This window comes from Bufo gargarizans, chromosome 1 (assembly GCF_014858855.1).
Source record: "Bufo gargarizans isolate SCDJY-AF-19 chromosome 1, ASM1485885v1, whole genome shotgun sequence".
Taxonomy (NCBI): domain Eukaryota; kingdom Metazoa; phylum Chordata; class Amphibia; order Anura; family Bufonidae; genus Bufo; species Bufo gargarizans.
The window spans coordinates 704,045,012-704,072,365 of NC_058080.1; the positions used below are offsets into that span (position 1 = coordinate 704,045,012).

The 27,354-nt window shown below is 45.3% G+C and overlaps 1 protein-coding gene across 1 annotated transcript in view; it reads left to right on the forward strand.

Annotated features, from left to right (window-relative positions):
• Positions 1–27,059, forward strand: part of KIAA1328 (KIAA1328 ortholog) — a 167,646-nt gene extending 140,587 nt beyond the window's left edge. The window contains exons 10-11 of the mRNA XM_044292623.1: positions 1,391–1,487; positions 25,869–27,059. Coding sequence (XP_044148558.1) covers positions 1,391–1,487; positions 25,869–26,076 — 305 coding nt within the window. The 3' untranslated portion in view covers positions 26,077–27,059. The remainder of the gene's footprint in view (positions 1–1,390; positions 1,488–25,868) is intronic.
• The last annotated feature ends 295 nt before the right edge of the window (positions 27,060–27,354 follow it).

Below are 27,354 nucleotides of genomic sequence, written 5' to 3' on the forward strand. Positions count from 1 at the left end.
GTGACATGTTCCATTGTCCTGCTGGAAGATCCAGTCTGCCCCAAGGAATACAATCAACATGTATGGGTGTACGTGATCTGCAAGGAAGGATTCCTATCCAAATTTTTGGGGTGCCTTCCACATGAATGAGTGGCCCCAGAGAATGCGACGAAAACCTCCCTATAAATCATTACGCTGCCACCACCAGCTTGTGCTCTTCCACCAATGGCTGGTGGTGGAAGTTTCTGATGTTTCTCACCTTACACGCCAACATCCATTCGTTCAATGAAGCAGAAAATATGACTCATCAGAGAAGAAACCCTTTGCTATCCAATTCTGATACTGCTGCGATGCAACTTCATTAGCAGAGGTGCCATGACCATATGTCTGTTTCACAGCCCCATATGTAGTAAGGTTCGCTGAACTGTTGTATTAGACACGTCTGGTAGTCCCTGGTTCATTTTGGTGGTGAGCTGCTCCACTGTAACGTGTTGGTCCACCCTCGTGCACCTTAGTAGCCAACATTCACCTCTTACATCAGTGGCACGTGGTGCTCCACAGTTCCCACCTCTCTTATTCGCAATGATGCCATTTGTCCATTCACAATACACTTTCAACACGGCAGCACAAGAACAGTTCACACTGCGCAGTTTCATAAATTCCGCCACCCTTGGCCCAAAAGCCGATAATCCTCCCTTTTTGCCATTAAGTTGGCGCTTCTACCCATGACAGCAATGAGGGATATGTGTGCAGACAACCTATCGCACAACTTATATACCCACCGAGCCAGTTCAGCACACCTTATATACCCACTGAGCCAGCTCAGCACACCTGACCTCCTTCATGAGCAACACGCTGCCAACGTGGAAAGTATGAAGTGCTCATAATAATGGGACTCCACTGTGTGCTATAATACTTATCATATTGTAAAGTAGTTTTATTCCTGTCCATTGAGGAGCAGTATGGCAGTGGCCGTAGTCCTGTCTATAGGGGTTGTTGCTGGTACACTGCAATTTGACTTCATTAGGACGGTCAGTGAAGGAGCCTGGAACTTCACAACCATTATGTGATCCAGAAATGTGCACAGAGCGCCTATTACTTGTGCATTAATCAGCAGGGGCAGAAACTGAGGCCAATAGAAAGCTCCTTCCAGGGCAAAGAAAATACAGAAGAAATAAAGAAGACATTAATAAAAAAAAGCCATAATGAATGGAGCAGCTTTCTAGAACCGCTTAAGGACTAAGAATCTCTCCTCATGTAGATTATTGATCTTATTTATCTTTGAGCAAATTGAATCCTTACTTCCGAATTGGTTGCAGCACAATGTTTCATTTCAGCTTATTACAGAATCTGCATTATTATCTTCAATGGTTTATCTCGTGCCTTTATTGCTTATCTCTATTTCTTCCAGGATCTACAAAGGATGCTGCTACATCTCCTGCGGTGAAAAGTCCCAGGGTAGAAGTGAAAAACCAAGGGCCATCCCTGGAGCACCGAGAGCTGTACAGGTAGGAGAGGAGGCCAGTGGCATTCTGTACTCTCCTTAGTATTTATTGTATCTTCCTTGGCTGCATGTAAATACCTTAATTGTAAACCACGAGCCACCATGCCAGACCCATCACCACAGTGATAAGGAACAGTGCCCCACCCAGCCGAGGAGTTTGAAGAAGCTGATATGTTGCATTGCATCACGTCACAGTTTCTGAGCAGTGCAGATATTTAGGCAGGAGGAGCCCCTTTTCTGATGACAGGTTCTCTGGTTTTCCAGGGGTCCACTTGCCGGATAGCTATAGATCAGCTGGTATGGCTGGGAGAAGCTGCCAGTGCCATTATCACTGCAGGGCACAGAGCACGCTTCATGGGGCCCTCACATTAAGGAGTTTCCAGCTCCTCCCCACCACTGGTTACAATAGGAAAAAAGAGGTCAGTCATGCACATACAAGTTCGACTCGGCCAAACGTGTATGTGTATTCTATGGGCTGCCAGGCAGCTCTGGTGGCAATTTATGTTCTGGAAGATCAAAAGCTTTTGTCGAAAATATCCATTTCACCCAATCTGTCTCTCCTCCCATCATTTGTTGGGGGAGTTGGGAGCTCCTCATACACATTAGAGTCTCAGCCTAATCCACTATTCTCAACATCTCATTCATTTGTATGGGGAGAGGGGAGAAAGCTGCTGTCGGGCATCTCTAGTGCCAACTTATCTTCTGGAAGAACAAAAGATTCAGGTGAAAATATTAATTTCGCCCAATCTGTCTCTCTCCCCACATCATTTTGTTGAGGGAGATTTGGGAGCTCCCCATACATTAGAATGTCGACCGAATCTGCTGTTCTCAATAATTTGTATGGGGGCTTTAAGACGGGGATCTAAGGCACTTCCAATCTAGGCAGTTTAACCCTTCAGCTGCGCACAACATGATGCAAGTGGGTTCCTCGCTTCAGTAGAGTCCCCTGATTTCTCAGGGAGTTGGGGAAAAGGTCCTTCAGCCCTGGAGACCTAGGAAGAGTCTGGATGCTGTCTGTACATTCGGCCTGTTTTGGGGCAAGTGTTATCCTAATAACAGCCTGCGACATAGGGATTAAAAATGTAATAAAAAAAAAATCAATCTACAGTAAGGCCCCATGCACACTGCCGTGTTTCACAGCCGTGTTCGGGCCGTGGAACCGCGGCCTGGATCCCTCCTGAGAGCAGGAGCGCACGGCGTCACTGGTTGCTATGACGCCGTGCGCTCCCTGCTGCCGGCACAGTACAGTAATACACTGGTATAGATCATACCAGTGTATTACTGTACTGTGCCGGCAGCAGGGAGCGCACGGCGTCATAGCAACCAGTGACGCCGTGCGCTCCTGCTCTCAGGAGGGATCCAGGCCGCGGTTCCACGGCCCGCACACGGCTGTGAAACACGGCAGTGTGCATGGGGCCTAAACCACATTTTCTTGTATAGTTTGTGTGTAAAACCAAAACCCTGCACCTATTACAGATCCACAAGAGCCTAATAACACGAAGAATTAATTTAACAGGTTATTTAATGTCGAACAATGTCATTTGCTAAATTATGTTTTCTTTTATATCCACGTAGCAAAAAATTATACAAATGACAGAAAATTTTATATATACCCATAAACAGCACATTACACCCGCATTCAGCCACGTCAGGGAAAGATAAAAAAAGATATTGCTCCTGAAATGTGGAAAGGAAAACATTATGTTGGGCATCATTAAAGGGGTTGTCAGATTTATGTCAAAATCTCCCCAGTGTCCCTAAATATGATCATATAATATGTACCACTTAAAGGGGTTATCCAACCCCTGAAATGCTGCACCATACGCCCGGGCCCCTCATACACAATATACTTAGCTCGCTCCCCGGAAACCGCGTTGCTCGTAGTCCCCGCACGCCTGCCGCTGCTTCTCCACGTGTGTGGATAAAAAAACATCCGGTGGGGGGAGGGGGGGTGCCAATGGCAAATGGGGGCGAGCCTCCCTAGCATTGAGGTGTGGGTTCTGGGAGGCGTGGTAAGTATATTGTGTGTGAGGGGCCCAGGCATAAGGGGGGACGTTTCAGGGGTTGGATAACCCTTTTAAGGCCACCATACACAGTGTATTGTTGGCCGAGAATGGCGGGTTCGGCCAACAGTCAAATGTGTTTGGGGAGCTCCTGACTTCACCCCGACATCATCGAGAAGGATGAGGTAAATTGAATATTTTCATTGAATCCTTTTGTTCCCCCTGAAGATCTGGCAGCCGCCTTTTCCTCTCTCCCCATTTAATACACGTACACACATGGGGGCGTCAGGAGAGAGAGCAGTCGGCCAAATAACCGTTCAGCCGACAGCTATTGACTGTGTATGGCCACCCTTAGACCTCAGCCGTTTTCAGCACTGCCTCTCTGGTCCACCCCATTGAGCTGTCAGCTTGATTATAAATCTAGCAGAGCAATGAATGGGGAGATCTCTGGATCCATGTGAGGTACAGGGCTGGTTCTAGCTTTGTTAGAAGGAGATTGTAAAGTACTATGTGATGTCTGATTTAGATGTTTTACATTAATCATGGGAGAACCCCTTTAAGGCTTCCATAAAGGGGAAGGTGTGGAGTGCAGTTATCCCTTGCTTATTAATATAATAATTTGATAATGGGCTGATTCTTCTGGTCTTACCTCACCCTCCTCCTGTCAGTAATTGACCCTTTGTTGGTCGGAGCCTGGGTCTCGCCCCTCACCAGTAGCTTCCTCTTACATGTCCCAGTCACGTGTTGGGATTTTAAAGCGCCTTGCCCCATTTCAAGCGTTCCGGGTCACCGAACTGCGGCATAATCCATACAGAGCGTTGTAATGAATCCGGTCTTGTGTGTACGTTAATATTCAGTGACTCCATCTCGACAGCCGGCTTTTCCTGTCATCCATGAACGACTAGGGTGGGGTGGAGGGGGAGTGAAGGGGGTCTCTGCCTATAAATCTATTTGTTTATTGCCTGTCACTAGAAATCCTCTGTAATTGAAACTTACCTGGAATTGAGACGTTCTCCCCGTGTATGGAACAAAAAAACCTGCTTTTGAATATAAATTGAAAATCAAGTCTTGGTAATTGACAGGAACAGTTACCTCGATCCCATAATCCTGCCTTATTGGGATTGGCGTCTGAGGCCGTTTGGAGGCATTTGATATAAATTTAAATGCATTACTTTTGAAATGGAGCATAATTATATTCAGGAATATTATTTCTTGCTGGTGGCAGCTTTTTTTTCTAGTGCCCATTTTCATCAATATTTCATTCCCGGACGGGATGAGAGACAAAATCCCTCGAAATGGAGACAGAATGAACCCTCGCCAGAGCCACTAAATGCATTAGAACCGAGGCGGCTGCAATCATTCTCCTCCGTCTGCTCAGAGAGGATTGTGATCAGAGCAGAATTGTTCTTAGCTGGATGTTTGATGCTCCATGTCAGGGTAGGAGTGTTGCTATTTATCCGTGTTCCAGCTCTACAGTATATAGCTCAGTCGGCCATTAAATGAAAGGACAAGTAAGTTTGGCACTGGATGACCCGATCGTACAGCTTCAGTCATCAATAGGCTAGCGCGTTTTGGGGCCAAACTGTTAAGTGCTGTGAAATTCAGCAGGTCCATGGCGCTAGGTTTGATCCAAGCTGGGCTCCAGGGAAGTAAGGGACTCTTAGGAGCTAGAACTAGTGATGACTGACACAGAGAGCATGTCCACAGCTGATGCTTATCTGGTGACCTGATGAGGTACACAAGGTGGCTGCATACTTTTGGCACATGAACATGCCTCCGTTGCCCACTGCGGGCAGGTGTGGCTTGCCGCATCCTCCCAAGTCTATTTTTCTTCCGTGTGCTATACACATTTTTTGGCAGATAGCACACCGACCCATTTATTTCTATGGGGCCATGCACACAATTGTGTTTTTTTTTTATGGATCCACAAATTATAGAACATGGCCAGTTCCTGGCCTTTCCATTGGGGAGAGTGAGAAGATGCAAGAAATCAGTATTTTGCAGACCGAAATAGGAACACGCTGTGTGCATAAAGCCTAAGGCTGCTTTCACACTAGCGTTCGCTGGTCCGTTCGTGAGCTCCGTTTGAAGGGGCTCACGAGCGGACCCGAACGCAGCCGTCCAGCCCTGATGCAGTCTGAATGGAGCGGATCCGCTCAGACTGCATCAGTCTGGCGGCGTTCAGCCTCCGCTCCGCTCGCCTCCCCACGGACAGGCGGACAGCTGAACGCTGCTTGCAGCGTTCGGGTGTCCGCCTGGCCGTGCGGAGGCGTGCGGATCCGCCCAGACTTACAATGTAAGTCAATGGGGACGGATCCGTTTGAAGATGTCACCCTGTGGCTCAATCTTCAGGCGGATCCGTCCCCCATTGACTTTACATTGAAAGTCTGGACGGATCCGTCCGAGGCTATTTTCACACTTAGCTTTCTTTAGCTAATATAATGCAGACGGATCCGTTCTGAACGAAGCCTCCGTCTGCATTATTATGAGCGGATCCGTTCAGAACGGATCCGCCCGAACGCTAGTGTGAAAGTAGCCTTATTCTAAGTCCATGACTTAAATACTAAATACTGAACCGGTGTGCCTTAGACTGCCCACAATAAAAGGACACTGAAATGGAATGAACCAGTCAGTATCTGGTGGGGCCACCATTTGCCTCGCGCAGTGAAACACATCTCATTCACATAGAGTTGATCAGATTGTGGCCTGTGGAATCTTGGTCCACTCCTTCAATAGCTGTGCGAAGTTGCAGAATATTGGCAGGAACTGGAACACGCTGTCGTATACGCCGATCCAGAGCATCCCAAACATGCTCAATGGGTGACATGTCCGGTGAGTATGCTGGCCATGCAAGAACAGCTTCCAGGAATTGTGTACAGATCCTTGCAATATGGGGCCGTGCATTATCATGCTGCAACATGAGGTGATGGCCGTGGATGAAAGGCACAATAATGGGCCTCAGGATCTCGTCACGGTATCTTTGTGCATTCAAAATGCCATCAATAAAATGCACCTGTGTTCATTGTCCATAACATACACCTGCCCATACCATAACCTCTCAGCCACCATGGGCCACTCGATCCACAACGTTGACGTCGGCAAACCTCTCACCCACACGACACCACCCACGCTGTCTGCCATCTGTCCTGAACAGTGAAAGCCGGGACTCATCTGTGAACAGAACGCCTCTCCAACGTGCCAGACGCCATCGAATGTGAGCATTTTCCCACTCAAGTCTGTTACGACGACGAACTGCAGTCGGGTCCAGACCCCGATGAGCACGACGAGCATGCAGATGAGCTTCCCTGAGACGGTTTCTGACAGTTTGTGCAGAAATTCTTTGGTTATGCAAACCGATTGTTGCTGCAGCTGTCCGGGTGGCTGGTCTCAGACTATCATGGAGGTGAACATGCTAGATGCGGAGGTCCTGGGCTGATGTGGTTACACGTGGTCTGCGGCTGTGAGGCCGGTTGGATGTACTGCCAAATTCTCTGAAACGCCTTTGGAGATGGCTTATGGTAAAGAAATGAACATTCATTGCACGGGCAACATCTCTGGTAGACATTCCTGCAGTCAGCATGCCAACTGCACGCTCCCTCAAAGGTTGCGACATCTGTGGCATTGTGCTGTGTGATCAAACTTCATATTTCAGAGTGTCCTTTTATTGTGGGCAGTCTAAGGCACACCTGTGCAATATTAATGCTGTCTAATAAGCACCTTGATATGCCACACCTGTGAGGTGGGATGGATTATCTCGGCAAAGGAGAAGTGCTCACTAACACAGATTTAGACAGATTTGTGAACAATATTTAAGAGTAATGGGTCTTGTGTATGTACGGTAGAAAATGTTTTATATCTTTGAGTTCAGCTCATGCAAAATGGGAGCAAATCCGAAAGTGTTGCATTTATATTTTTGTTCAGTGTATAGCCCCAAGCGTCTCTCCCTCTTTCCCCTGGCAGAGCAGCTCTAAAGCAGATGGGCGTTGGAGATGTAGTTTTATTACCTGGGGTATACAGGATACCTCCCACTAGCTGGCATCCAGAAACGGGGGCAGCACTGAGAATAGATATCACAAGCCATGAAATAAGCATCTTAATGAGACCAAGTCCTCGCAAGTGATGGAGGACGAGGCACTACACCCACATTTTATACTTTACCCATGCTGCACCGCACATATGGCTCTGCCCTGGAACTGGACATTTGCTGTGGAGCACGTGGAAGCACTACAGGTGAAACTTGAAAAATTTGAATATTGTGCAAAAGTTTATTTTTTTAAGTAATGCAACTTAAAAGGTGAAACTAATATATGAGAGACTCATTACATGCAAAGCGAGATATTTCAAGCCTTTATTTGTTATAATTTGGATGATTATGGCTCACGGCTTATGAAAACCCAAAGTCACAATCTCATAAAATTAGAACATTGTGAAAAGGTTCAATATTCTAGGCTCAAAGTGTCACACTATAGTCAGCTAATTAATCCATATTCCCTGAGCAAAGGGTACCTGAGATTGTGATTTTTGGGGTTTTCATAAGCTGTAAGCCATAATCATCCAAATTATAACAAAGGCTTGAAATATCTCGTTTTGCATGTAATGAGTCTTAGATTAGTTTCACCTTTTAAGTTGCATTACTGAAATGAATGAACTTTGCACGATATTAAAATTTTTCGAGTTTCACCTGTACAAAAAAAATAAAAAATGTTTTAGTTACTGAACCAAGACGGGAGGAAATCAAGTAAACTTGGATGTCGAAGATTTGAATGTGTCTGGACTAGGGATGAGCAAATCGACTTTGGATAAAACATCTGAAGTCGATTTGCATAAAACTTCGGTCCAATACTGTACGGAGCGAGCGCTCCGTACAGTATTAGAATGTGTTCGAAAATGTGTTTTTTTACAGTAAAAATAAATTTGTGAAGTTATTACGCGAAGTCCCACGAGACTTTGCGAAGTAATAACTTAGAATTATCTGAGCCAATACATTCTAATACTGTACGGAGCGCTTGCTCCGTACAGTATTGGACCGAAGTTTTATGCGAATCGACTTCGGATGTTTCATCTGAAGTTGATTTGCTCATCCCTAGTCCGACCTATAAGACATGAGACCAGATGTGAATACACCGTTACAGCAATCGTTATCTGGAGCTTCAAAGTTTTACATTGTGTTAAATGTTGCTATAAAATGTAAGACGGGTTCACATCGCCGTTTCATCAAACAAAAAAGAAAAAGAAAAAATGGATGCTTTATTTTCAGCATCCATTGTGCTCATTTTGCATCCGTTTTAGTCATTTCCATCTGAGATCCATTATTTTAGTCGTCCACGATGGACTTTTTATTGCATATAAAATAACGGATCTCAGATAGATATGGCTAAAATGGATGTAAAATGAGCACAATGGATACTTAAAATAAAAGATCTTTTTTTTTCTGTTCTTCTGACAGATCAGACAGTGAGAAAACGAAACGGTGATGTGAACCTGGCCTTAAGTGTCAAGTCAAACTTTGTTCCATCCGTACATCAGATTGTGTAGTTACTGAACCAGCAGGGGTCCCAATGCAAGAGATTAGGGTACTTTCACACTAGCGGCAGGAAGGATCTGACAGGCTGTTCACCCTGTCAGATCCGTCCTGCCGCTATTGCGCCGGACCGCCGCTCCACCCCTATTGGCGCAGCAAGGCAGTTCACGGTGAGAGGCCGCCGGACTAAAAAGTCAGACATGCAGTACTTTTAGTCCGGCGGCCTTTCACCGTGCTGCGCCGGAGCTCCGCCCTGTCCCCATTATAGTCAATAGGGAAGGAACGCCTGCACGGCGAAATAGCGGCAGGACGGATCCGACAGGGTGAAAAGCCTGTCGTATCCGTCCTGCCGCTAGTGTGAAAGTAGCCTTAGCACTGCATAAAAAGCAAACCTTCAAATTCCCACAATTCCAATACAGGCAATCCATTGTGTTAGCGCCATACTGAAGCATTCCTCAAAAATTAGCTCCAGTCCGCAACCAAAGTGATGTACCGTTAAAAACAAGCTGTCACCTCACCTGATGTCTTTCATCCTCATGTTATAACAATTTCGAAGCATCTGTTCTTATGAGTCTATGTTGTGCCATCCCTTTATTATTCCTACTAGAATTTATGAATGAATTGCCAGTGGTTTGAAATAAAGGTCCAGATGGCTGTTACCAGTCAGGGGTGTGTCCCTGAAGAGTCTGGCAGCACTGATTGGATAGTGTCAGACTGTGCAGGGACACAACCCCAACTGCTGACACCTATCATTTCAAACTGCAATTCTTCTCATTCGTATTAATTAAAACCTTTTTTTCTCAGCAACGCGGGCACAAATGAACATGGCACCAACACAGATGCCTTCATCTGCCAAGCGCACATGTAACAGGTCAGCCGGTGTCATAGGTACAAAGCTGCTGACAGATGCCCTTTAAGGAAGAAATGTGCCTGATGTTGTGGCTTTATTACTGACCAGCAGGGGGCAGCAGTGATATGTGAGAATCAGCAGAAATCTGGCTGCAGCTTTTAATGTGACTAGAGTATAATACTCCATGTAAGTCCATCTGTAAAACATGACTAAAAGCCAAGACTGTTTATGTAGATTTTATGCGGCAGAGCGCTTAATAAATCAGCGTCTTGCAGTGAGGAGTTTCCTTGTGTCCACCGCATACAGAATTTTGGTTCACACTCGGCAGTCGTTACGCGGAGATAATTTATAGTCGAAGGAAAAAAAACAACAAAAAACTTAAACTTTTCTTTAGTCCAACTTTTCCTTAAAGGGGAGGGGGAGACTGTGACATTTGCAGTCCTGAAGCTGTGGGGGAGGGGGGGGGGGGGCGTCAAATTAAACTTGTTTCTTTATTTTATTATCTCTTCAGTGAAAAGTGCAAGTAGCCAGAATTGACCGGTGCAGCTCCATATGCAGGTGATAAAAGCCGGCATCGCTAAATTAATCTCCCACTTACTCCGGGAGCAGGTCGTTAATTGTCCTCTCTGCTTGCTGTCGATATAATGTGAAAATTTTCATTCCCCATTCAGGACAAGGTGGCGGGGGGGGAGGGTTGTAGCCGAAAATGTTAGCATTTGCATTTTTATTTGTTGATTTATATAAAGGACAGCCTCTCCCGGCAATCCATCACTTTGGTGACACCCCGAATATGAATAATGTATTGTGGATTTGGTGGTTACAATCTGTAATAAGCGCCGGCGACTCGGGCAGAATCTTAACGAACCCGGCAAATGTAATATTTATCGACTCATAAACTTTATTGCTTTCGAGGTTCAATAATACTGACCATAGGACATTAATATCACTTATCCCGGTTTTATTTAGGGCAGTTCTGCAAAATAACCAGTCTATTTAACGCTCACTAGGAAATAATTTCAATTTACAGCGTCCAACGAGCAACACGGAAAAGCGGTTAATTGTCGACCGAACCCGCCGAATCGACGCCTGCCGTTCAGTCAGCTCGCGGTTTTTCTAACATTTATTAGATTTAAATGGGTTTTAATGTACTCGGAATAGTGTGTGTCGGTGGGGCGTGTTTTTTTTTTTTTCTTTTTCTTTTTCCCAGCCGTTAACATTGTGAATCTCAATAAAGCTTTGTTTACAAGGCGTCTTGATATAGAGAGTACTGTAGACTACCATGTCTGGAAAGCTGAGCCCTCAGGGTAATTTGTAAGTATCTATCTGTCCGTGAATAAATGCGAAAGAAAATGAATTAGACGTGCTTGCCAAAAGAGGCCGCTGCCATGATGGGGGTACTTGTCTGGGCCATGTTTAGCTAGGTATTAAATGTTGGTCACACGAATGCCAGGACCCAAGGTTTCGCAGCAGAACATCACCTGCAGCATCATACTGCCAGGTCACCATCTTCCATTGCTCCGGTTCTGATACTTACATGCCCATTGTACAAGGTTTCGGCAGTGGACCGAGCGTGGGCGCTGTGACCGATCTGCAGCTACACAACCCAACAGCAAGCTGCTATACCGACACCTTTCTGTCGTTGCCGTCATCATACCAGATGGGCTAGCCTCACACCTATCAATACCTTGGATGCCCATTGCCCTGTTGCTGGTTCACCAGTTGTCCTTTCTTGGACCACTTTCCACTACATACTGGGAACACCCCACAAGACCTACCATTTTGGAGATGCTTTGCCCCTGTCGTATAGTCGTCAAAATCTGGCCTTTGTGAAAGTCGCTCAGGTCCTTCCGCTGGCTCGTTTTCCCACATCAGCTACAAGAACGGACCTGATTTGTGCTTCTTAGTTTTTTGCAGAATAAGCTGCTTAAACTAGTGTAAAATAAATTTTCGGATATCTTACTGCTCCTTTCACATCCCTGGCTGCATCCACAGTTATGCAGTTTCCTGTGGCTTGTATTTGGCAGTCATTTTAGGCCTGTTTCATATCTTCCTTCCGGATCGTCACTGCCGGGATTCCGCCAGGCCTCATTCACTATAACGGGGACTGGTGAAGATCTCGCGGCAACCTGGCAAATATGACTAGAATCTGCCGGTACAGCCTGCTGGAGATGCCTAACACTAACGTGACGCTAGCCTTACGCATTAGCTCCCTGTAACAGAAGGCAACCAACATCCCTGCTCAGGTTTGGATGTGAGTGGAGACCACAAAGTGACTGTACTTTTTTACGCAGGTCATATTTGTAGGGAAACTGTACAGTGGTGTTTAGTGCGGACATTGCCGATATTATGTTGCCCCTAAATTGCAGCTCCAAGTCAAATAACAAATTCATCTCTACTACATCTATATCTAGTGTCAGGTATACACAAAAATCCATAAGACTTCTGCCATCAATGCGCTATACATGAATGCGATGCCTAGCCAGACATTAGGCAAGGCCCGCGTGGTCTGTCCTGTATGATAAGAGTTGATATTTGGAGGTCACCACACCTGATGATGATTATGGGGGAGTAGATACCACAAGTTTCAGAAGATGATAGGAGGATTTGTTTCCTTTAAATTCTATATATTAGCAAAAGATATAAAATGGAGGAATCTGGTTGCAACTGATAGACTATTATCATAAGTTTCTAAGGGACTGCAGCTTATTGCAGATCTCCTGATAGATGAAAGAAAAGAGGATCTGGTTTTTAAGGGTTAAGAAAGTGTGCAGCTCGGAGACTTAGAAGACAGAGAAGATGGAGGAGATGTGTCGGCAGCACTGGAATATGTCATGTTAGTTAGATGTTGGCTCGCGCGTAAGAACGTTTTGAGATGAAGGTGGCAAGAGAGAAAATGTGTGAGATCTATGGAGGAGAGGTGTAGTAAAAGCGGCACCCACCACCTCCTTCCAGTATGTAGTCCCTCATTACTTAAAGGGTAACTGGGAGGGAAGAAATGCAAATTGAGCTCTTAACAAGCTTTGCCTCTAAGGTCTCTTTCACACTTGCGTTGTCCGGATCCGTTGTGCACTCAATTTGCTGGAATTACACGCCGGATCCAGAAAAACGCGTAAGAACGCATAATTTTTTCTTTACGACTTTTTGGGTAAAATACTGATCCGGAAATCCTGAAGTCAACATGGTTTTTTTTTCCGGATCCGTCGTACGGATCCGGTATGGGTCCAGATCCGTCGAAACAGCGGATCCGTTGTGTACTGATGAGCGACTCCGGTATGTAAATTATTTCACGCGAGCTGTCTAGTGGAAGATTTCGCGCCAGCCAAGCCCTTCCTACTTCCTGGCGCAGACGCAACTTCCGGATCAGTCGTTGCGTCGTAACAACTGAAGATGTTAGGACGGATCCGGAATAATAAATTTCAATGGGCTATTATTCCGGATCCGTCGATGCGGCAAGTGTTCAGGATGTTTGACCGGAGCAAAAAGCGCAGCATGCTGCGGTATTTTCTCCGGCCAAAAAACGTTCCGGTCCTGAACTGAAGACATCCTGATGCATCCTGAACAGATTTCTCTCCATTCAGAATGCATGGGGATAATCCTGATCAGGATTTTTCCGGCATAGAGCCCCGATGATGGAACTCTATGCCGGAAGAAGAGAACGCAGGTGTGAAAGAGCCCTAATACCAGAGACAAAGCTTGTTAAGAGCTCATTTCCATTTCTTCCCTCCCAGAATTCCAGAGCAACATGTATGGCCTAGAAGTCTCCTCACACTGATTAAGGTGCTCTCTCCCTAAGGACTGTCATTTTTTATTTTATTTTGCTAGTTTATTAGAGCTAGGCATGTATACCTGAGTTAGTCTGTCAATGATTGTCAAAAGATCTGTAATTACCTTATTATAAGGTAAGTACAGATCTTTTGACAATCATTGACAGACTAACTCAGGTATACATGCTTAGCTCTAATAAATTAGCAAATAAAATAAAAAATGACCGCTTTCATTAATGTCTTCTGTCCCTTTCCACTGCTCCCTTAAAAGACCGTTTCTAGGGCTTGTCTGTCTTCCCTTTAGCATAAACAGAAGCCTTTTTGCATGCCTGCATTAGGCTTCAGAGTGAGGAGGCGTGTCTCTCAGTAATCCAATCTGATTGGTTGGCAGGAAGCTGCTGGCTACAGCAAGTGTGTATGGGAAGTGAGGGAAAGCAGTTTTGGCCTCAGAGAACTGGCAGAGGAGCCATCTTGAGAAGGCCCTCATATTGTAAATGTTTAAACAGCCGTAACTAAGGGAAAAACTCAATGAAAACAGTGGTATGTGAAGAAACTAAAGATTGCTTTATGCATAATGCTGCTGCTGCAGTAACATATGCTAAAGTTTATTTTTTAATGAAAACATGACATTTACCCTTTAACAGGGGTGGAAACACTGCATTGTAATGTTCCTCTGTTATACCTCTTGGGAAAGGTATGTATAAATTGACAACTGGGCCTTACTATTTCCCCTTGTCAATAGGGATGGATTCCTTCTATGGGAAGTGCTATAGACATGTTAAATAGGGCTAGACTAGCCCCAAATATTCAGGTTGGACATGTGCCTAAGTAAGTGCTCTTCTTCTATATCGAAATTAGAGCCTCTGCGGTGACGCAGGTCAGGACCGAGCAGACTCGGGCGAGGGAGAGACAGATCTTGTTAGATGGTGTGGCAGTAGTGAGATGCTGTCACATCTGTGCCCTCCTTTAGCTGGGAAGACAGGGGTCTATTCCAGGCAGATGATGTGACTGGGGAGCACCACATATGAGATAGTGACTGCTGTGGAGAGCCATCCCCGCAAACTGGACCCAATACCTGCAGGACAGACGCTACTACTGGTATTCCATCCAGACCTTGAGAGGCGGTTTATGTGCTCCAGTCCAGAAGCAAACTACTATTCTGATGAAAACTTTTGGTGACGGCTACAGCATGTGTAACCAACAAGTTTTGTGCCTTTGGGCAGGCGTAACAGACAAGCTTCTGCCTTGTGATTACGTGGTAACCTTGGGAGAAGCACCAGTAGATATGTGATAATACATCAGTTGTCAGAGAAGTACTGGAAACTCGCTAAGTTTGTGAACCCTCAGATTCTCTGACACTTTAGGAAAAAAGGTAAAACATTAAAGCATTTATAGTGTTAGAAATTCTTTAATTATATATTCATTTGATTGCGGCTTGCTGTCAGTGAATAGTCATTCTAGTTTACAGCCAGTAGCTGAAAACCAGGATTGGACTGGCCCCCCAGAGGACCTGTTGATCCAGAGTCAATAATAAGCCCCTAAAACATCAGATGTTCAGCAAACGACAACCACATCTGGAGATTATTTAGGGGCCAGTAACTTCCATTAGACCTTTTTCACACGGGTGAGTTTTCCACGCGGGTGCATTGCGTGAGGTGAACGCATTGCACCCGCACTGAATCTTGACCCATTCATTTCTATGAGGCTGTGCACATGAGCGGTGATTTTCACCCATCACTTGTGCGTTGCGTGTAAATCGCAGCAAGCTCTATTTTGTGCGTTTGTCACTCAACGCAGGTCCCATAGAAGTGAATAGGGCTGCGTGAAAATAGCAAGCATCCGCAAGCAAGTGCAGATGCGGTGCAATTTTCACGCATGGTTGCTAGGAGGTGATCGGCATGGGGACCCGATCATTATTATTTTCCCTTATAACATGGTTATAAGGGAAAATAATAGCATTCTTAATACAGAAAGCTTAGTAAAATAGGGGTGGAGGGGTTAAAAAAAATATAATTTAACTCTCCTTAATCCACCTGTTCGCGCAGCCGGCATCTCTTCTGTCGTCGTCTTTGCTGTGCAGGAGGAAAAAGACCTGTGGTGATGTCACTGCGCTCATCACATGGTCCGTCACATGATCCATCACCATGGTGATGGATCATGTGATGAGCGCAGTGATGTCATCAAAGATCCTTTACCCAGCTCCTGAAGAAAGAATACAGAAGAGAAGCTGGGCTGCGCGAACAAGTGGATTAAGGGGAGTTAAATTATTTATTTATTTTTTCACTATTTTACTATGCATTCTGTATTAACAATGCTATTATTTTCCCTTATAACCATGTTATATAGGAAAATAATACAATCTACACAACGCCTAACCCAAACCCGAGCTTCTGTGAAGAAGTTCGGGTTTGTGTACCAAACATGCAGATTTTTCTCACACGCGTGCAAAACGCATTAAAATGTTTTTCACTCGCGCAGAAAAATCGTGCATCTTATCCGGCCCAAATTCATGACGCCTTTGTGAAAGAGGCCTTAGGAACTCTGTGTGGTTTTTAAATTGATAATGACTGTGCAGTTTTGCTGGTAACGATGATCACTGTGCGGTAAAGAGTCACTGTGACGCTGCTATCGCTTACATTGCAGCGGCTTTGTGTGTCCAAATACAGTTGCAAGAAAAAGTATGTGAACCCTTTGGAATGATATGGATTTCTGCACAAATTGGTCATAAAATGTGATCTGATCTTCATCTAAGTCACACCAATAGACAATCACAGTCTGCTTAACCTAATAACACACACAGAATTAAATGTTACCATGTTTTTATTGATCACACCATGTAAACATTCACAGTGCAGGTGGAAAAAGTATGTGAACCCCTAGTCTAATGACATCTCCAAGAGGTAATTGGAGTGAGGAGTCCAATCAATGAGATGAGATTGGAGGTGTTGGTTACAGCTGCCCTGCCCTATAAAAAACACACCCCAGTTCTGGGTTCGCTTTACACAAGAAGCATTGCCTGATGTGAATGATGCCTTGCACAAAAGAGCTCTCAGAAGACCTACGATTAAGAATTGTTGACTTGCATAAAGCTGGAAAGGGTTATAAAAGTATCTCCAAAAGCCTTGCTGTTCATCAGTCCACGGTCTACTCAATCAGTCCACTGCTGCTACTCTCCCTAGGAGTGTCCGTCCTGTAAAGATGACTGCAAGAGCACAGTGCAGACTGCTCAATGAGGTGAAGAAGAATCCTAGAGTGTCAGCTAAAGACTTACCAAAGTCTCTGGCATACGCTAACATCCCTGTTGGGGAATCTACGATACGTAAAACACTAAACAAGAATGGATTTCATGGGAGGATACCTCAGAGGAAGACAGTGCTGTCCCAAAAAAACATTGCTGCACGTTTACAGTTTCCACAAGAGCACCTGGATGTTCCACAGCAGTACTGGAAAAATATTCTGTGGACAGATGAACCCAAAGTTGAGTTGTTTGGAAGAAACACACAACACTATGTGTGGAGAAAAAGAGGCACAGCACACCAACATCAAAACCTCATCCCAACTGTGAAGTATGGTGGTGGGGGCATCATGGTTTGGGGCAGCTTTGCTGTGCCAGGGCCTGGACGGATTGCTATCATCGAAGGAAAAATTAATTCCCAAGTTTATCAAGACATTTTGCAGGAGAACTTAAGGCCATCTGTCCACCAGCTGAAGCTCAACAGAAGATGGGTGTTGAAACAGGACAACGACCCAAAGCATAGAAGTAAATCAACAACAGAATGGCTTAAACAGAAGAGAATATGCCATCTGGAGTGGCCCAGTCAGAGTCCTGACCTCAACCCGATTGAGATGATGTGGCATGACCTCAAGAAAGCGATTCACACCAGACATCCCAAGAATATTGCTGAACTGAAACAGTTCTGCAAAGAGGAATGGTCAAGAATTGCTCCTGACCGTTGTGCACGTCTGATCTGCAACTACAGGAAACGTTTGGTTGAAGTTGTTGCTGCCAAAGGAGGTTCAACCAGTTATTAAATCCAAGGGTTCACATACTTTTTCCACCTGCACTGGAAATGTTTACATGGTGTGTTCAATAAAAACATGGTAACATTTAATTCTTTGTGTGTTATTAGGTTAAGCAGACTGTGATTGTCTATTGTTGTGACTTAGATGAAGGTCAGATCACATTTTATGACCAATTTGTGCAGAAATCCGTATCATTCCAAAGGGTTCACATACTTTTTCTTGCAACTGCATATGTCTAGTATGTACAATAAGAACACAGATCATGATGATATTAAAAGGTTGTTAGAGTTTTATAAAAGCTTGGGCAACCTCTGTACATGGCCTGAAATATCCAATGAATGGATACTCACTAGGGATGAAACCTCCGAAGTCTATTTGCATAAAACTTAGTTTGAACACTGTACACAGTGAGTGCTCCGTACAGTATTAGAATGTATTGGCTCCTATGAGCCGAAGTTATTACTTCGGGAAGTCTCGAAAACTTCTGGTAATAACTTCATAAAAATTTTTCTACTGTAAAACAAAACATTTCTCGGGTTCGTTTCCACTGACCCGCTAACATCATCATCTTGGCTGCAGCAATGGCGTTCCGTTCACACATCTCTGCTGAGGCCAGTGACTGGCTGCAGCGATGGCCAGTGTGCACAGATTTGTGCTTTTCAGTTTTATTGCAGAATAAACTGCTTAAACTAGTGGAAAATATCCTCCTGCTCCTTTCACATCCCTGGCTGCATCCACAGTTTTGCAGTTCCCCTGTGGTTTGTATTTGCACAGCAGCGCTCAAAGAAACAGCAGAGAAAAATGAATGGACACTCATCTGTTACCTCCACTGTTTCAGCCCACTGTGGACGTCATCTTCTTGGCTGCAGCAATGGCGTTCAGATCACACATCTCTGCAGTGATTGGCTGCAGCGGTGACCTGTGCGCGCAGAACTTCACTGCTGCAGTCAGAAAAACTAAGAGCAGCATTGAGGAGCGGGGAGCGCAGCGCAGGAAGAAGCAGAGACGAAAACAATTGGGGATCCATTCATTTATTAGTTTACTGGGGGTGCCCGAGTTCTTGTATAACTCGATTAACCCCTTATAGGCAGATGTTTTGTAGAGACGGAGGGCAGACCACAGAGATGTTTCCAGTGCTGGTGGAAACCCATGCACACCTAGTCCTGATTACACAGCTGAGGCTTTGTCACAGTTGTATCCAGGCTAAGTAATGCTCCACTGCCTCTCAATAGCACATATTTGCTACAATGTGTCATTGCAGGTAACATGTCTCAGCGTCGACTCCTGGCCCACAGACGTTTGCGGAGACTAAAGCTGAACCAGGTCTGTTCAGCAAGCAGACATTTTGGTAAAGAATTGAAATCAGAAACTTTATTTTTAATATATATTTTTTTAAAATAAAAGCAGAGGAGCTCTATAAGCAGGCTGACTAGTATCAGTTGAGGGATGATTACAAGGACGCAGCACGTTCCGCTAGTGCAATGTCATCATTAAGGGAAGATGAAATTGTCCCTTTCATGTGTGATTAGGAACCCTTCGCCTGGAACTGTCCGTGTCTGCGTGTTACATGTGTAAGTGCTTCTGCTGTCATACAACATCTGTGTACGAAAGCAGCGAGTGCATCCAATTTATTGTTCTGCCGCCACTTTAATCTTTATCGGCTCCTCGCATTCTTCGCCGCAGCGCTCCGGTTCTTTGTTCGCCGGCTTTGAAGATGTTTTTACAGCCTTCGTGTAATTTATGATTCAAGTCACAATTAGTAAGAGGTGGCAGCAAGATGGAGCAAAGAGCTTTAAATTAGCTGCTTATAGCACAGATCATAATCGCTTCGGTAAAATCATTAACTCTTGCCTGTCTCATCTCCGACGCCACCACGTGCCCGATGCAAGAAATCCTACCTGTTAGAGAGAAGACAAGTGCGTGTGTCTGGATGTAGCAGAACCGGACATCTTTAGGTTTACAGAATATGTGTACAGCGACAAAACAAACGGCCATGGGGTGTTGGTGGGTATTGCTACATCACAAAAAAGTGTGCATTTTTTGTCAGTTTTTAAGAGGATTCTATCCCTGTTCCTGCTATGGAGCAGGACACTAAATATTCTCCCTGCTCTCCTGCCAAAAACAGAGCATTGGGGACTTCATTCCAGCTAATGGTGGGGAGGTCAGGACCAGGTTCCCCTTATACAGCATTTTAGCTGAGCAGCTTACAGGATACATGATGTCTGGTATCACATGTGGCGGTCCGTTCACATACCTACCGGTAATATCTGGTATCACATGTGGCGGTCCGTTCACATACCTACCGGTAATATCTGGTATCACATGCGGCTGTCCTTCAGATACCGGATCCCCGGTATCACATGCGGCTGTCCTTCAGATACCTGATGCCTGGTATCACATGTAGTTGTCTGTTCAGATACTTGGCATCACACTATGTCTTACACTCCAATCACATCAAAAGCTGTATTCACAGTTCTTCTGTTTCCTTGGTGGCCATCTCAAATTTGTCACTCTCCAGCTGTTGCAGAACTACAACTCCCAACAGATGATATCCTGACTGCTAGTGTTGATCGCGAATATTGGCATTTCGAGAATATGTAGAATGTAGTGCTATATCTTCGTAATTGCAAATATTCTTGATTTTTTTTTCATCAGTACCCATGATCCCTCACTGCTTCTTGCTTGTGGGCCAATAAGAAAGGCTGCAATATCTTTGACTTTAGGAGTAGTATTGACCGTGAATTTTCATATCGCAAATTTTTATAGCGATTTTTCCAATTGCTGATTTTCGCAATCAAGAATATGGCAAGATCTTGAATTTGCGAATATATGACGAATATTAGCCCAAATATTCGCTAAATATTGCGAATTCGAATGTTGCCCCTACTGTTCATCACTGCTGACTGGCGCATGCAGATGTGTCCTGAACTATTGTGATCCAGGAACATTCCTCCGTGTGACCAGGGGCAAAAAGCGAGTCCAGTCACAATTAGCATTAAAGGGATTTTTGGTGTACTTTGTGTTTCCATTGTTTACCACCTCTGCTTGCTGTCAAGGAATAATGTGTCAACATTATTATTTGCACCCAAAGGCCCATCCTGACCTGGGACTTCTCCCAGCTGAGAGTTTGTTACAGTTGTATCCCACCTAGATAACATGAACAGCACTGATCCTGTCCTTTTTGCCATCAGCCTGGAGTGTGGCCTTTTTTCACTGCAGTCTGTACAATATTAGATGAGGCCCTAGATCACAGGTTCGCAACCTTTGGCACTCCAGCTGCTGAGAAACTACAACTCCCAGCATGCCCAGTCTGCCTACAGCTATCAGCCTACAGCAGGGAATGGTGGGAGTTGTAGTGTCCGAACTTCTGGAGTGCTCGGAGGTTACTGATCCCTGCCCTAGATGATGTGATTTTATGTGTAGTGGAAAAACGGCAGCTTTTTTCGATTATTGTATGTACGTAAATTTATATGAAGTTTCCTTCAGATCACAAAAAAAAAAAATCACTCATTTTGGCCGCAGCTTTTGGTCCATGCCTCAATTACTTTCCTTCTCCTTTAATCCTCCCTATAGGTACTATACTGCAGAGCTTTGCCTAGCTATGAAAGGGTTAACGATCCTGGAAGCCATGCTATTATTTGCGGGCGGAGTCGGATGTGGGACGTTTTGCATTACTTGTTTTCTCGCTGTGATCTTCTCCCATACACGCGACCCATGTCACCGGCGGACCAGTCTCAGAACCGACAGTAAATTGCAGAGCTGCGCGGGGCGACCCCTGACTCTGCGGCGCTCTGTACCTGCCAGGCAGCCGGCATTGTTTACTCGGGCTCCAGACAGCCTCTAATTGGCCGCTCACTCATAAAACGTAGCCACCTGTCACATTGCTTAACCCGCATGTGAGGTTAGATAGCTGTGTGCTTTGTGGAAATGCCACGGAGCATTGCTGGGCACATAATAAAAGACACGTTATCAGCCATTAAAAACAAAAAAGGGAAGCGACTCCCCAGACAGGTGTGAAAGCGGCCAATTGTCAGTCACTCTGTGCAGACAGCGCTCAGGGCTTTCAAATTAAGGAGCGTCTGAACGAGATCCCAGTTATTCATGGCATCTTATTAGCAGAACCTGACGGTACGAGGTGGGGGGTGAAGGGGGCTGCGTTCCATCTCCCTGCTTTACTCTAAACCCCACCCGAGCCGCAAAGCATCCCGCAGGGGGCACTGTACTCCTCCTTCCCTTTACACTCCTCTTATTTTACTTTTAGTAGCAGTTTATGGTAATTTATTTACTGGTTCAGGTCCAGGGTATTTTGGGCCTTCAGTTAGCGGTTTTAGAACGTGTCGTTGGTGTAACAGCTGTGGCCTTTTTTTTGTTTTGTTACCAATGTGATTTTTCCTGGTTTACAGGGTTCTTATTTGTTTAGCATTTTTACACACACAATTTTTGTTCTTTTGCTTTTATATATATATATTTTTTTTACAGTTTTGAGAAAATAGTAAAAAAAAAAAATATATAGATTTGATTTTGTTTCTAACGATTCTATAGATGGACAATTTAATACGAACAGCATTTCATACTGAGGTCTTCATCTGTGCTCCGCTGGTGTCTGATCCGGCCTTGATAATTGTGGCGCACCCAGTGGTGTGCCTACGGTGCTTGGCACCTGGGACAGGTCCTTTCTCTGGCCCCCTAACAGTAGTATTGCCCTCATTGTACAACCTTCACAGTAGTTTTGTACAGATGTGTGCCCCCTCACAGTTGTTATGCCCACATTGTGCCCTCTGTGCCTCTTTCACAGTAATAGTCCCAATTGTGCCCCCTTCACATAATAATGCCCATTGTGCCACCTTAATAGTAATAATGCCCACTGTGCTAGTAATGCCCTCTGTGCCCCCTCCATAGTAGAAATCCCCTTTGTGCCCCCTTCACAATAATAATTCCCACTGGGCCCACTTCACAGTAATAATGCACTCTGTGCCCCCTTTATTGTAGTAATGCCCTTTGGCTCTGTGCCCTCTCAATAGTAGAAATGCCCATTGTGCTTTAGTAATGCCCTCTGTGCCCCCCTCCATAGTAATAAAGCCCTCTTTACCTCCTCTGTATAAAAAAAACTAACAAAGAAAATCACAGTAACTACTCACCTTGTCCAGTTCCTGAAGCTCAGTCCTTTTCTCTGCAGGCACAGATCGCTCTGGGCGTGGCCTATGCAGATTACCGGGCTGCAGGCTCCGCCCACACAGGCAAGCAGAGCGCGGCTGGCCTGAAGGAGGGGAGGAGCGTGGGGAGCTGAGCGGCGAGTGACAGAACCCAGATCCCTGCGCTCCAGCAATGAGCGCTTCCATCTGTATTGATGGCAGCACTCATTGCTTCTAGCACCCCCCTGAGAGCTGGCACCCGGGGCGGACCGCCCCCCGCTTCCCCCCCTTAGTACGCCATTGGGTGCAACTCAGTCTGAGCAGCACATAGGCCACATGATCGATGAACGTGTGGTCACTGGCCTAGGAAACAGCTGATCAAAAGGGCTCCCAGGTGTCGGACCCCCACTGATCAGATACTGATGATGGGAAAACCCCTTTAAAGATTTGCTGTATGTATACATTGGTGTGGGTTTTACAGACCAGTACCACCTGCCTTATATGTTTTGCAGACATCCTGTGGTAAAGCCATACACGTCTGAGGTTGGAATACCCCTTTAAGTATTTTCTAAATGACATAGCTGTACAGTTGGGGTCTTCCAGAATACTGTGTGCGCACAGTGAGCATGGAAAGGGTGCACATAGACCTGGAAGCTGTGGATGTGCCTGGAGTATAAGGCCCCTTGTTATATTTACAGCCATTTTTCAGACCACTTTTTTTTTTTTTTTTTCTCCTCGTCCCCCGACCCCCCCCCCCCCTCCCCAGGTCTAGGTATGACGGGAGGCCATCATATTATTCAGCTACAATGAGAAAGCTCTGCAATTCTGCTTCACCCACTTTGCACAATGAGAAGAGATTGCGGTGAATAATGCCCTGTAATGTGCTTGTGCAGCCCTCCTTATCATTGTAAAATGATGGTATTGATCCGTGGGATCTAATACTGTATACGGGGCCGGAGGACCACAATGTGCCGTTCGCTGCTTTTTCATTAAATAGCCCCCCCACCCCCCTCACAGCTCATTCATTCTGCACATTGAGAGCATCATATAAATTCCAAGTTATTACTTCTGTCAAACTCCTATTCTGCTCCAGGATATTGGGGTGATATGGAGTTATGGCTGTGTGCGCCTGGATTTACCCCACCTCATATGGTCTTCATTTCTCAGACCGCCTGGTGTTAGTCATGTTCCACCCAGGAATGTGTAAAATGAATGGAGCGGAAAAGCCATTTGCAGAGTTTACTTTTTTACAATTTCACTTATACTCCAGTCACCTCCGAAGCTGTATTCACATTGCTTCCTGCACTGGTGGGCATTAGTTTTTTAGGGGGTCTGGAGGAGCAGAGCACTACTAGAAACTGGATGGTCCTGACACAACATGGGGAATGGGAATGGCAATGGCGTGTGTGTGTGTCTAGACGTTAAATGGTTAGGCTACTTCCACATCTACGCTGAAGCTATCCGTCCGCAGGCTGCCCCAACAGAAGAACAGCCTGCCGGAGTTCACCGTATCCGTCTAGCAAGATAGGGGCGTGCACCTGCGGAGCACGGACTATAATCGGACAGTTTCCGGCATGGACACCGGGTTTCGGCCGGGTCACTAGCCTTAGCAAATTCTGGTAATCTGGCATGTCTGATACCCTAACTGCCAAACACCGGGAGTTATTTACTTATGTACCTGCAGCTGTCCCCTAAATTATGTCGGTAAAACCAAACGCGAATTGAGAAGACGAGTTGGCCATTATCTGGGTGATGTGAGGAATCGTAGGGATAAACCCATCGCACGTCATGTGCTTGATGTACATGATGGTGATGTCCGTACCCTTACATTTCAAGTTATTGACGTTGTACGGCAGTCACCAAGGGGTGGCGATTGGGACAATAAAATTCTCCGGAAGGAAGCCCAGTGGATGTACCGTCTGAAAACCGTATATCCCCTGGGACTCGACGAGCTGCTTTATTTAGCTTTTCTCTCTTTCCTGTATACGCCATGTTCTATGGTGATCTGCTCACTACAAGATGTGAGGTTAGGTTTATCTGTAGGTTATCAAACCGAGATCATTTCATGGGGACCTGTCTGGGACATTATTCTGTGTCCCCACAGTTTGTTTATCCATGTCCCCTGAAGAACCCCTTCATGAATAAAATGGACCTATGTAGAGGTATTTACCATGTTACCCTAGATACTAGCCTGAGATTATGAATTCCCTGGTTTGCTCACTATATGTTGACGTCTTTTAATCCCCCTCTAGTTATCCCAGCCGACATCTTTGGCTCCTCCTAGTCTCTCTCTTTTTCACGCCCCTAGATGCGTTCCCTATGCAGGAAGCGTCAGGGACAGGAGCACTTCCGGTTTCGAAATCGCATGTGCGTTCCAAAGACCGGCACTGATGTCTCGATATGCTGGCTTAGGAGGTGTGATATCTTTTTAGGCGTCAGATTCAAGGTAGTTAAGGCAGTGTCATCATAATAGGATGATTGATACCTATGACCATCTGATTATTTATCCTTGGTCCCCTGATGAACCAGTTTTACGGACACTGGGGAAACGCGTCGGGACAAGAATCTGGAAACTCCACTGGCAGGGTTACAGTAGGTGACCGTGAGGGCTTTAGCCACCGCGGGGCCGGGTGATCCGCCTGTAGGCAGGGGTAATGTTGAGGGATACATTAGGGATTTCTTCCCCCTCCCCCTGTCCTGACTTCACCTCTCGTATATCCATTGTCCAGGTCCACGGTCTCCAAAGTGTAAGTTGTTGCATTTTTGTTTATTGGATTGTATTGCCCTGGACACGCCCAAAGTAGGGCTTTGTCTATTTATCTGGCATAGTTCACGATTATTTTCTTTATTGGGTATTATTTTAACATTTAAAAGTAAAAGCTGCGTTTTATATTGAAAGTCATTTTTTCTCTGATATTGCGATTTGTTACTTTTCAAACCTTATATTTTTTTTCCCAGTGATTACCCTATTTGAATTGCCTACACCAGCAGATGACGGCCTCAGCTCTGCTGTATCATAAATGAAGTCAGAGTCTTCTCTAGTGTGGCGCAAAGTTCTGCATTCATAGCGTCTTTGTCCCGTTTCCCCCCAGGTACGAGACCTCTCTCATCGACATGCTGGAAGCCATCAGCCCCATTTCTGCAGAGAGACAACGACCTCAGACCTATGATTTCAGTATCCTAAGCCCGACCCCCCGCAGCAGGTCCAAGTCCTTCCAGCCAGCTGTCAGGAGACGTGAGCCCCCCCGTGTGGATCCAGAAGAGCGAGAGATGCTGGAGGAGATCTTCTTCATCTGCTGACGGTCTGCAGAACATAGACCTTTTAATGCTGCGATCACTGCGGGGTAATCATTGTGCCGGCAGCATCATGAACTTCTCCAGAGAGGCTACAAGTGACCAACGTGCACGTTCTGAGTGTTTTTTGCATCACTTTAAGAGGGTTTGTATAACGCAGCAGTGAGGAGCTACATTTCCAGTGGTGCCTTATAGCTCCCCAAACCCTGCCATAACAATGAAATGCTGTGGAGCGTTGCACAATTTTGTGTTTTTTTTGCCTTTCTTTTTTTAAATAATTTATTGAGCAGATTTTTGTGTGAACACATCCATACTTTCGGCTGTAATTTGCCACTAGGCTCCATTTCAATATGAGCCACAGATGAGCTTTCAGTAAGCAGGATCATCATGCCCATTAACCCAAGATCAATATGTAAGCCGCCCGGACCCTGCGGCACTACATGGCATTCAAACATGCATATTGTTTTATGAGCCTTAGCCTGTATGCCATTAATGGATTCACCCTTTTTTCTGCACTTTTATTTTCTTGCTTTTATATACCTACAGGTTCTGTCATTCTTCTGACTTTAGGATGTTGAACAGCATATCTCGCAATATGGGGTATAAACACTACCTAAACATGAGTCACTTTACATATAAATTGCATTACTCATCCTGTACGGATCCGGAGTTACATCCTGTATTATACTCCAGAGCTGCACTCACTGTTCTGGTGGAGTCACTGTGTACATACATTACTGATCCTGAGTTACCTCCTGTATTATACTCCGGAGCTGCACTCACTATTCTGCTGGTGGAATCACAGTGTACAAAGGTTACTACATACATACATTACTTATCCTGTATTACATCATGAATTATACGCCAGAGCTACACTCGCTGTTCTGCTGGTGGAGTCACTATGTACATACATTACATATCCTGTACTGATCCTGAATTACATCCTGTTTATACTCCAGAGCTGTGCTCACTATTCTGCTGGTGCAGTAACGGTGTACATACATTACATTACTTATCCTGTACTAATCCTTAGTTACATCATGTAATTATACTGCAGAGCTGCACTCACTATTCTGCTGGTGGAGTCACTGTGTACATACATTACATTACTTATCCTGTGCTGATCCTGAGTTACATCCTGTATTATACTGCAGAGCTGCACTCACTATTCTGCAGGTGCAGTCACTGTGTACATACATTACATTACTCATCCTGTACGGATCCTGAGTTACATCCTGTATTATACTCCAGAGCTGCACTCACTATTCTGCTGGTGGAGACACT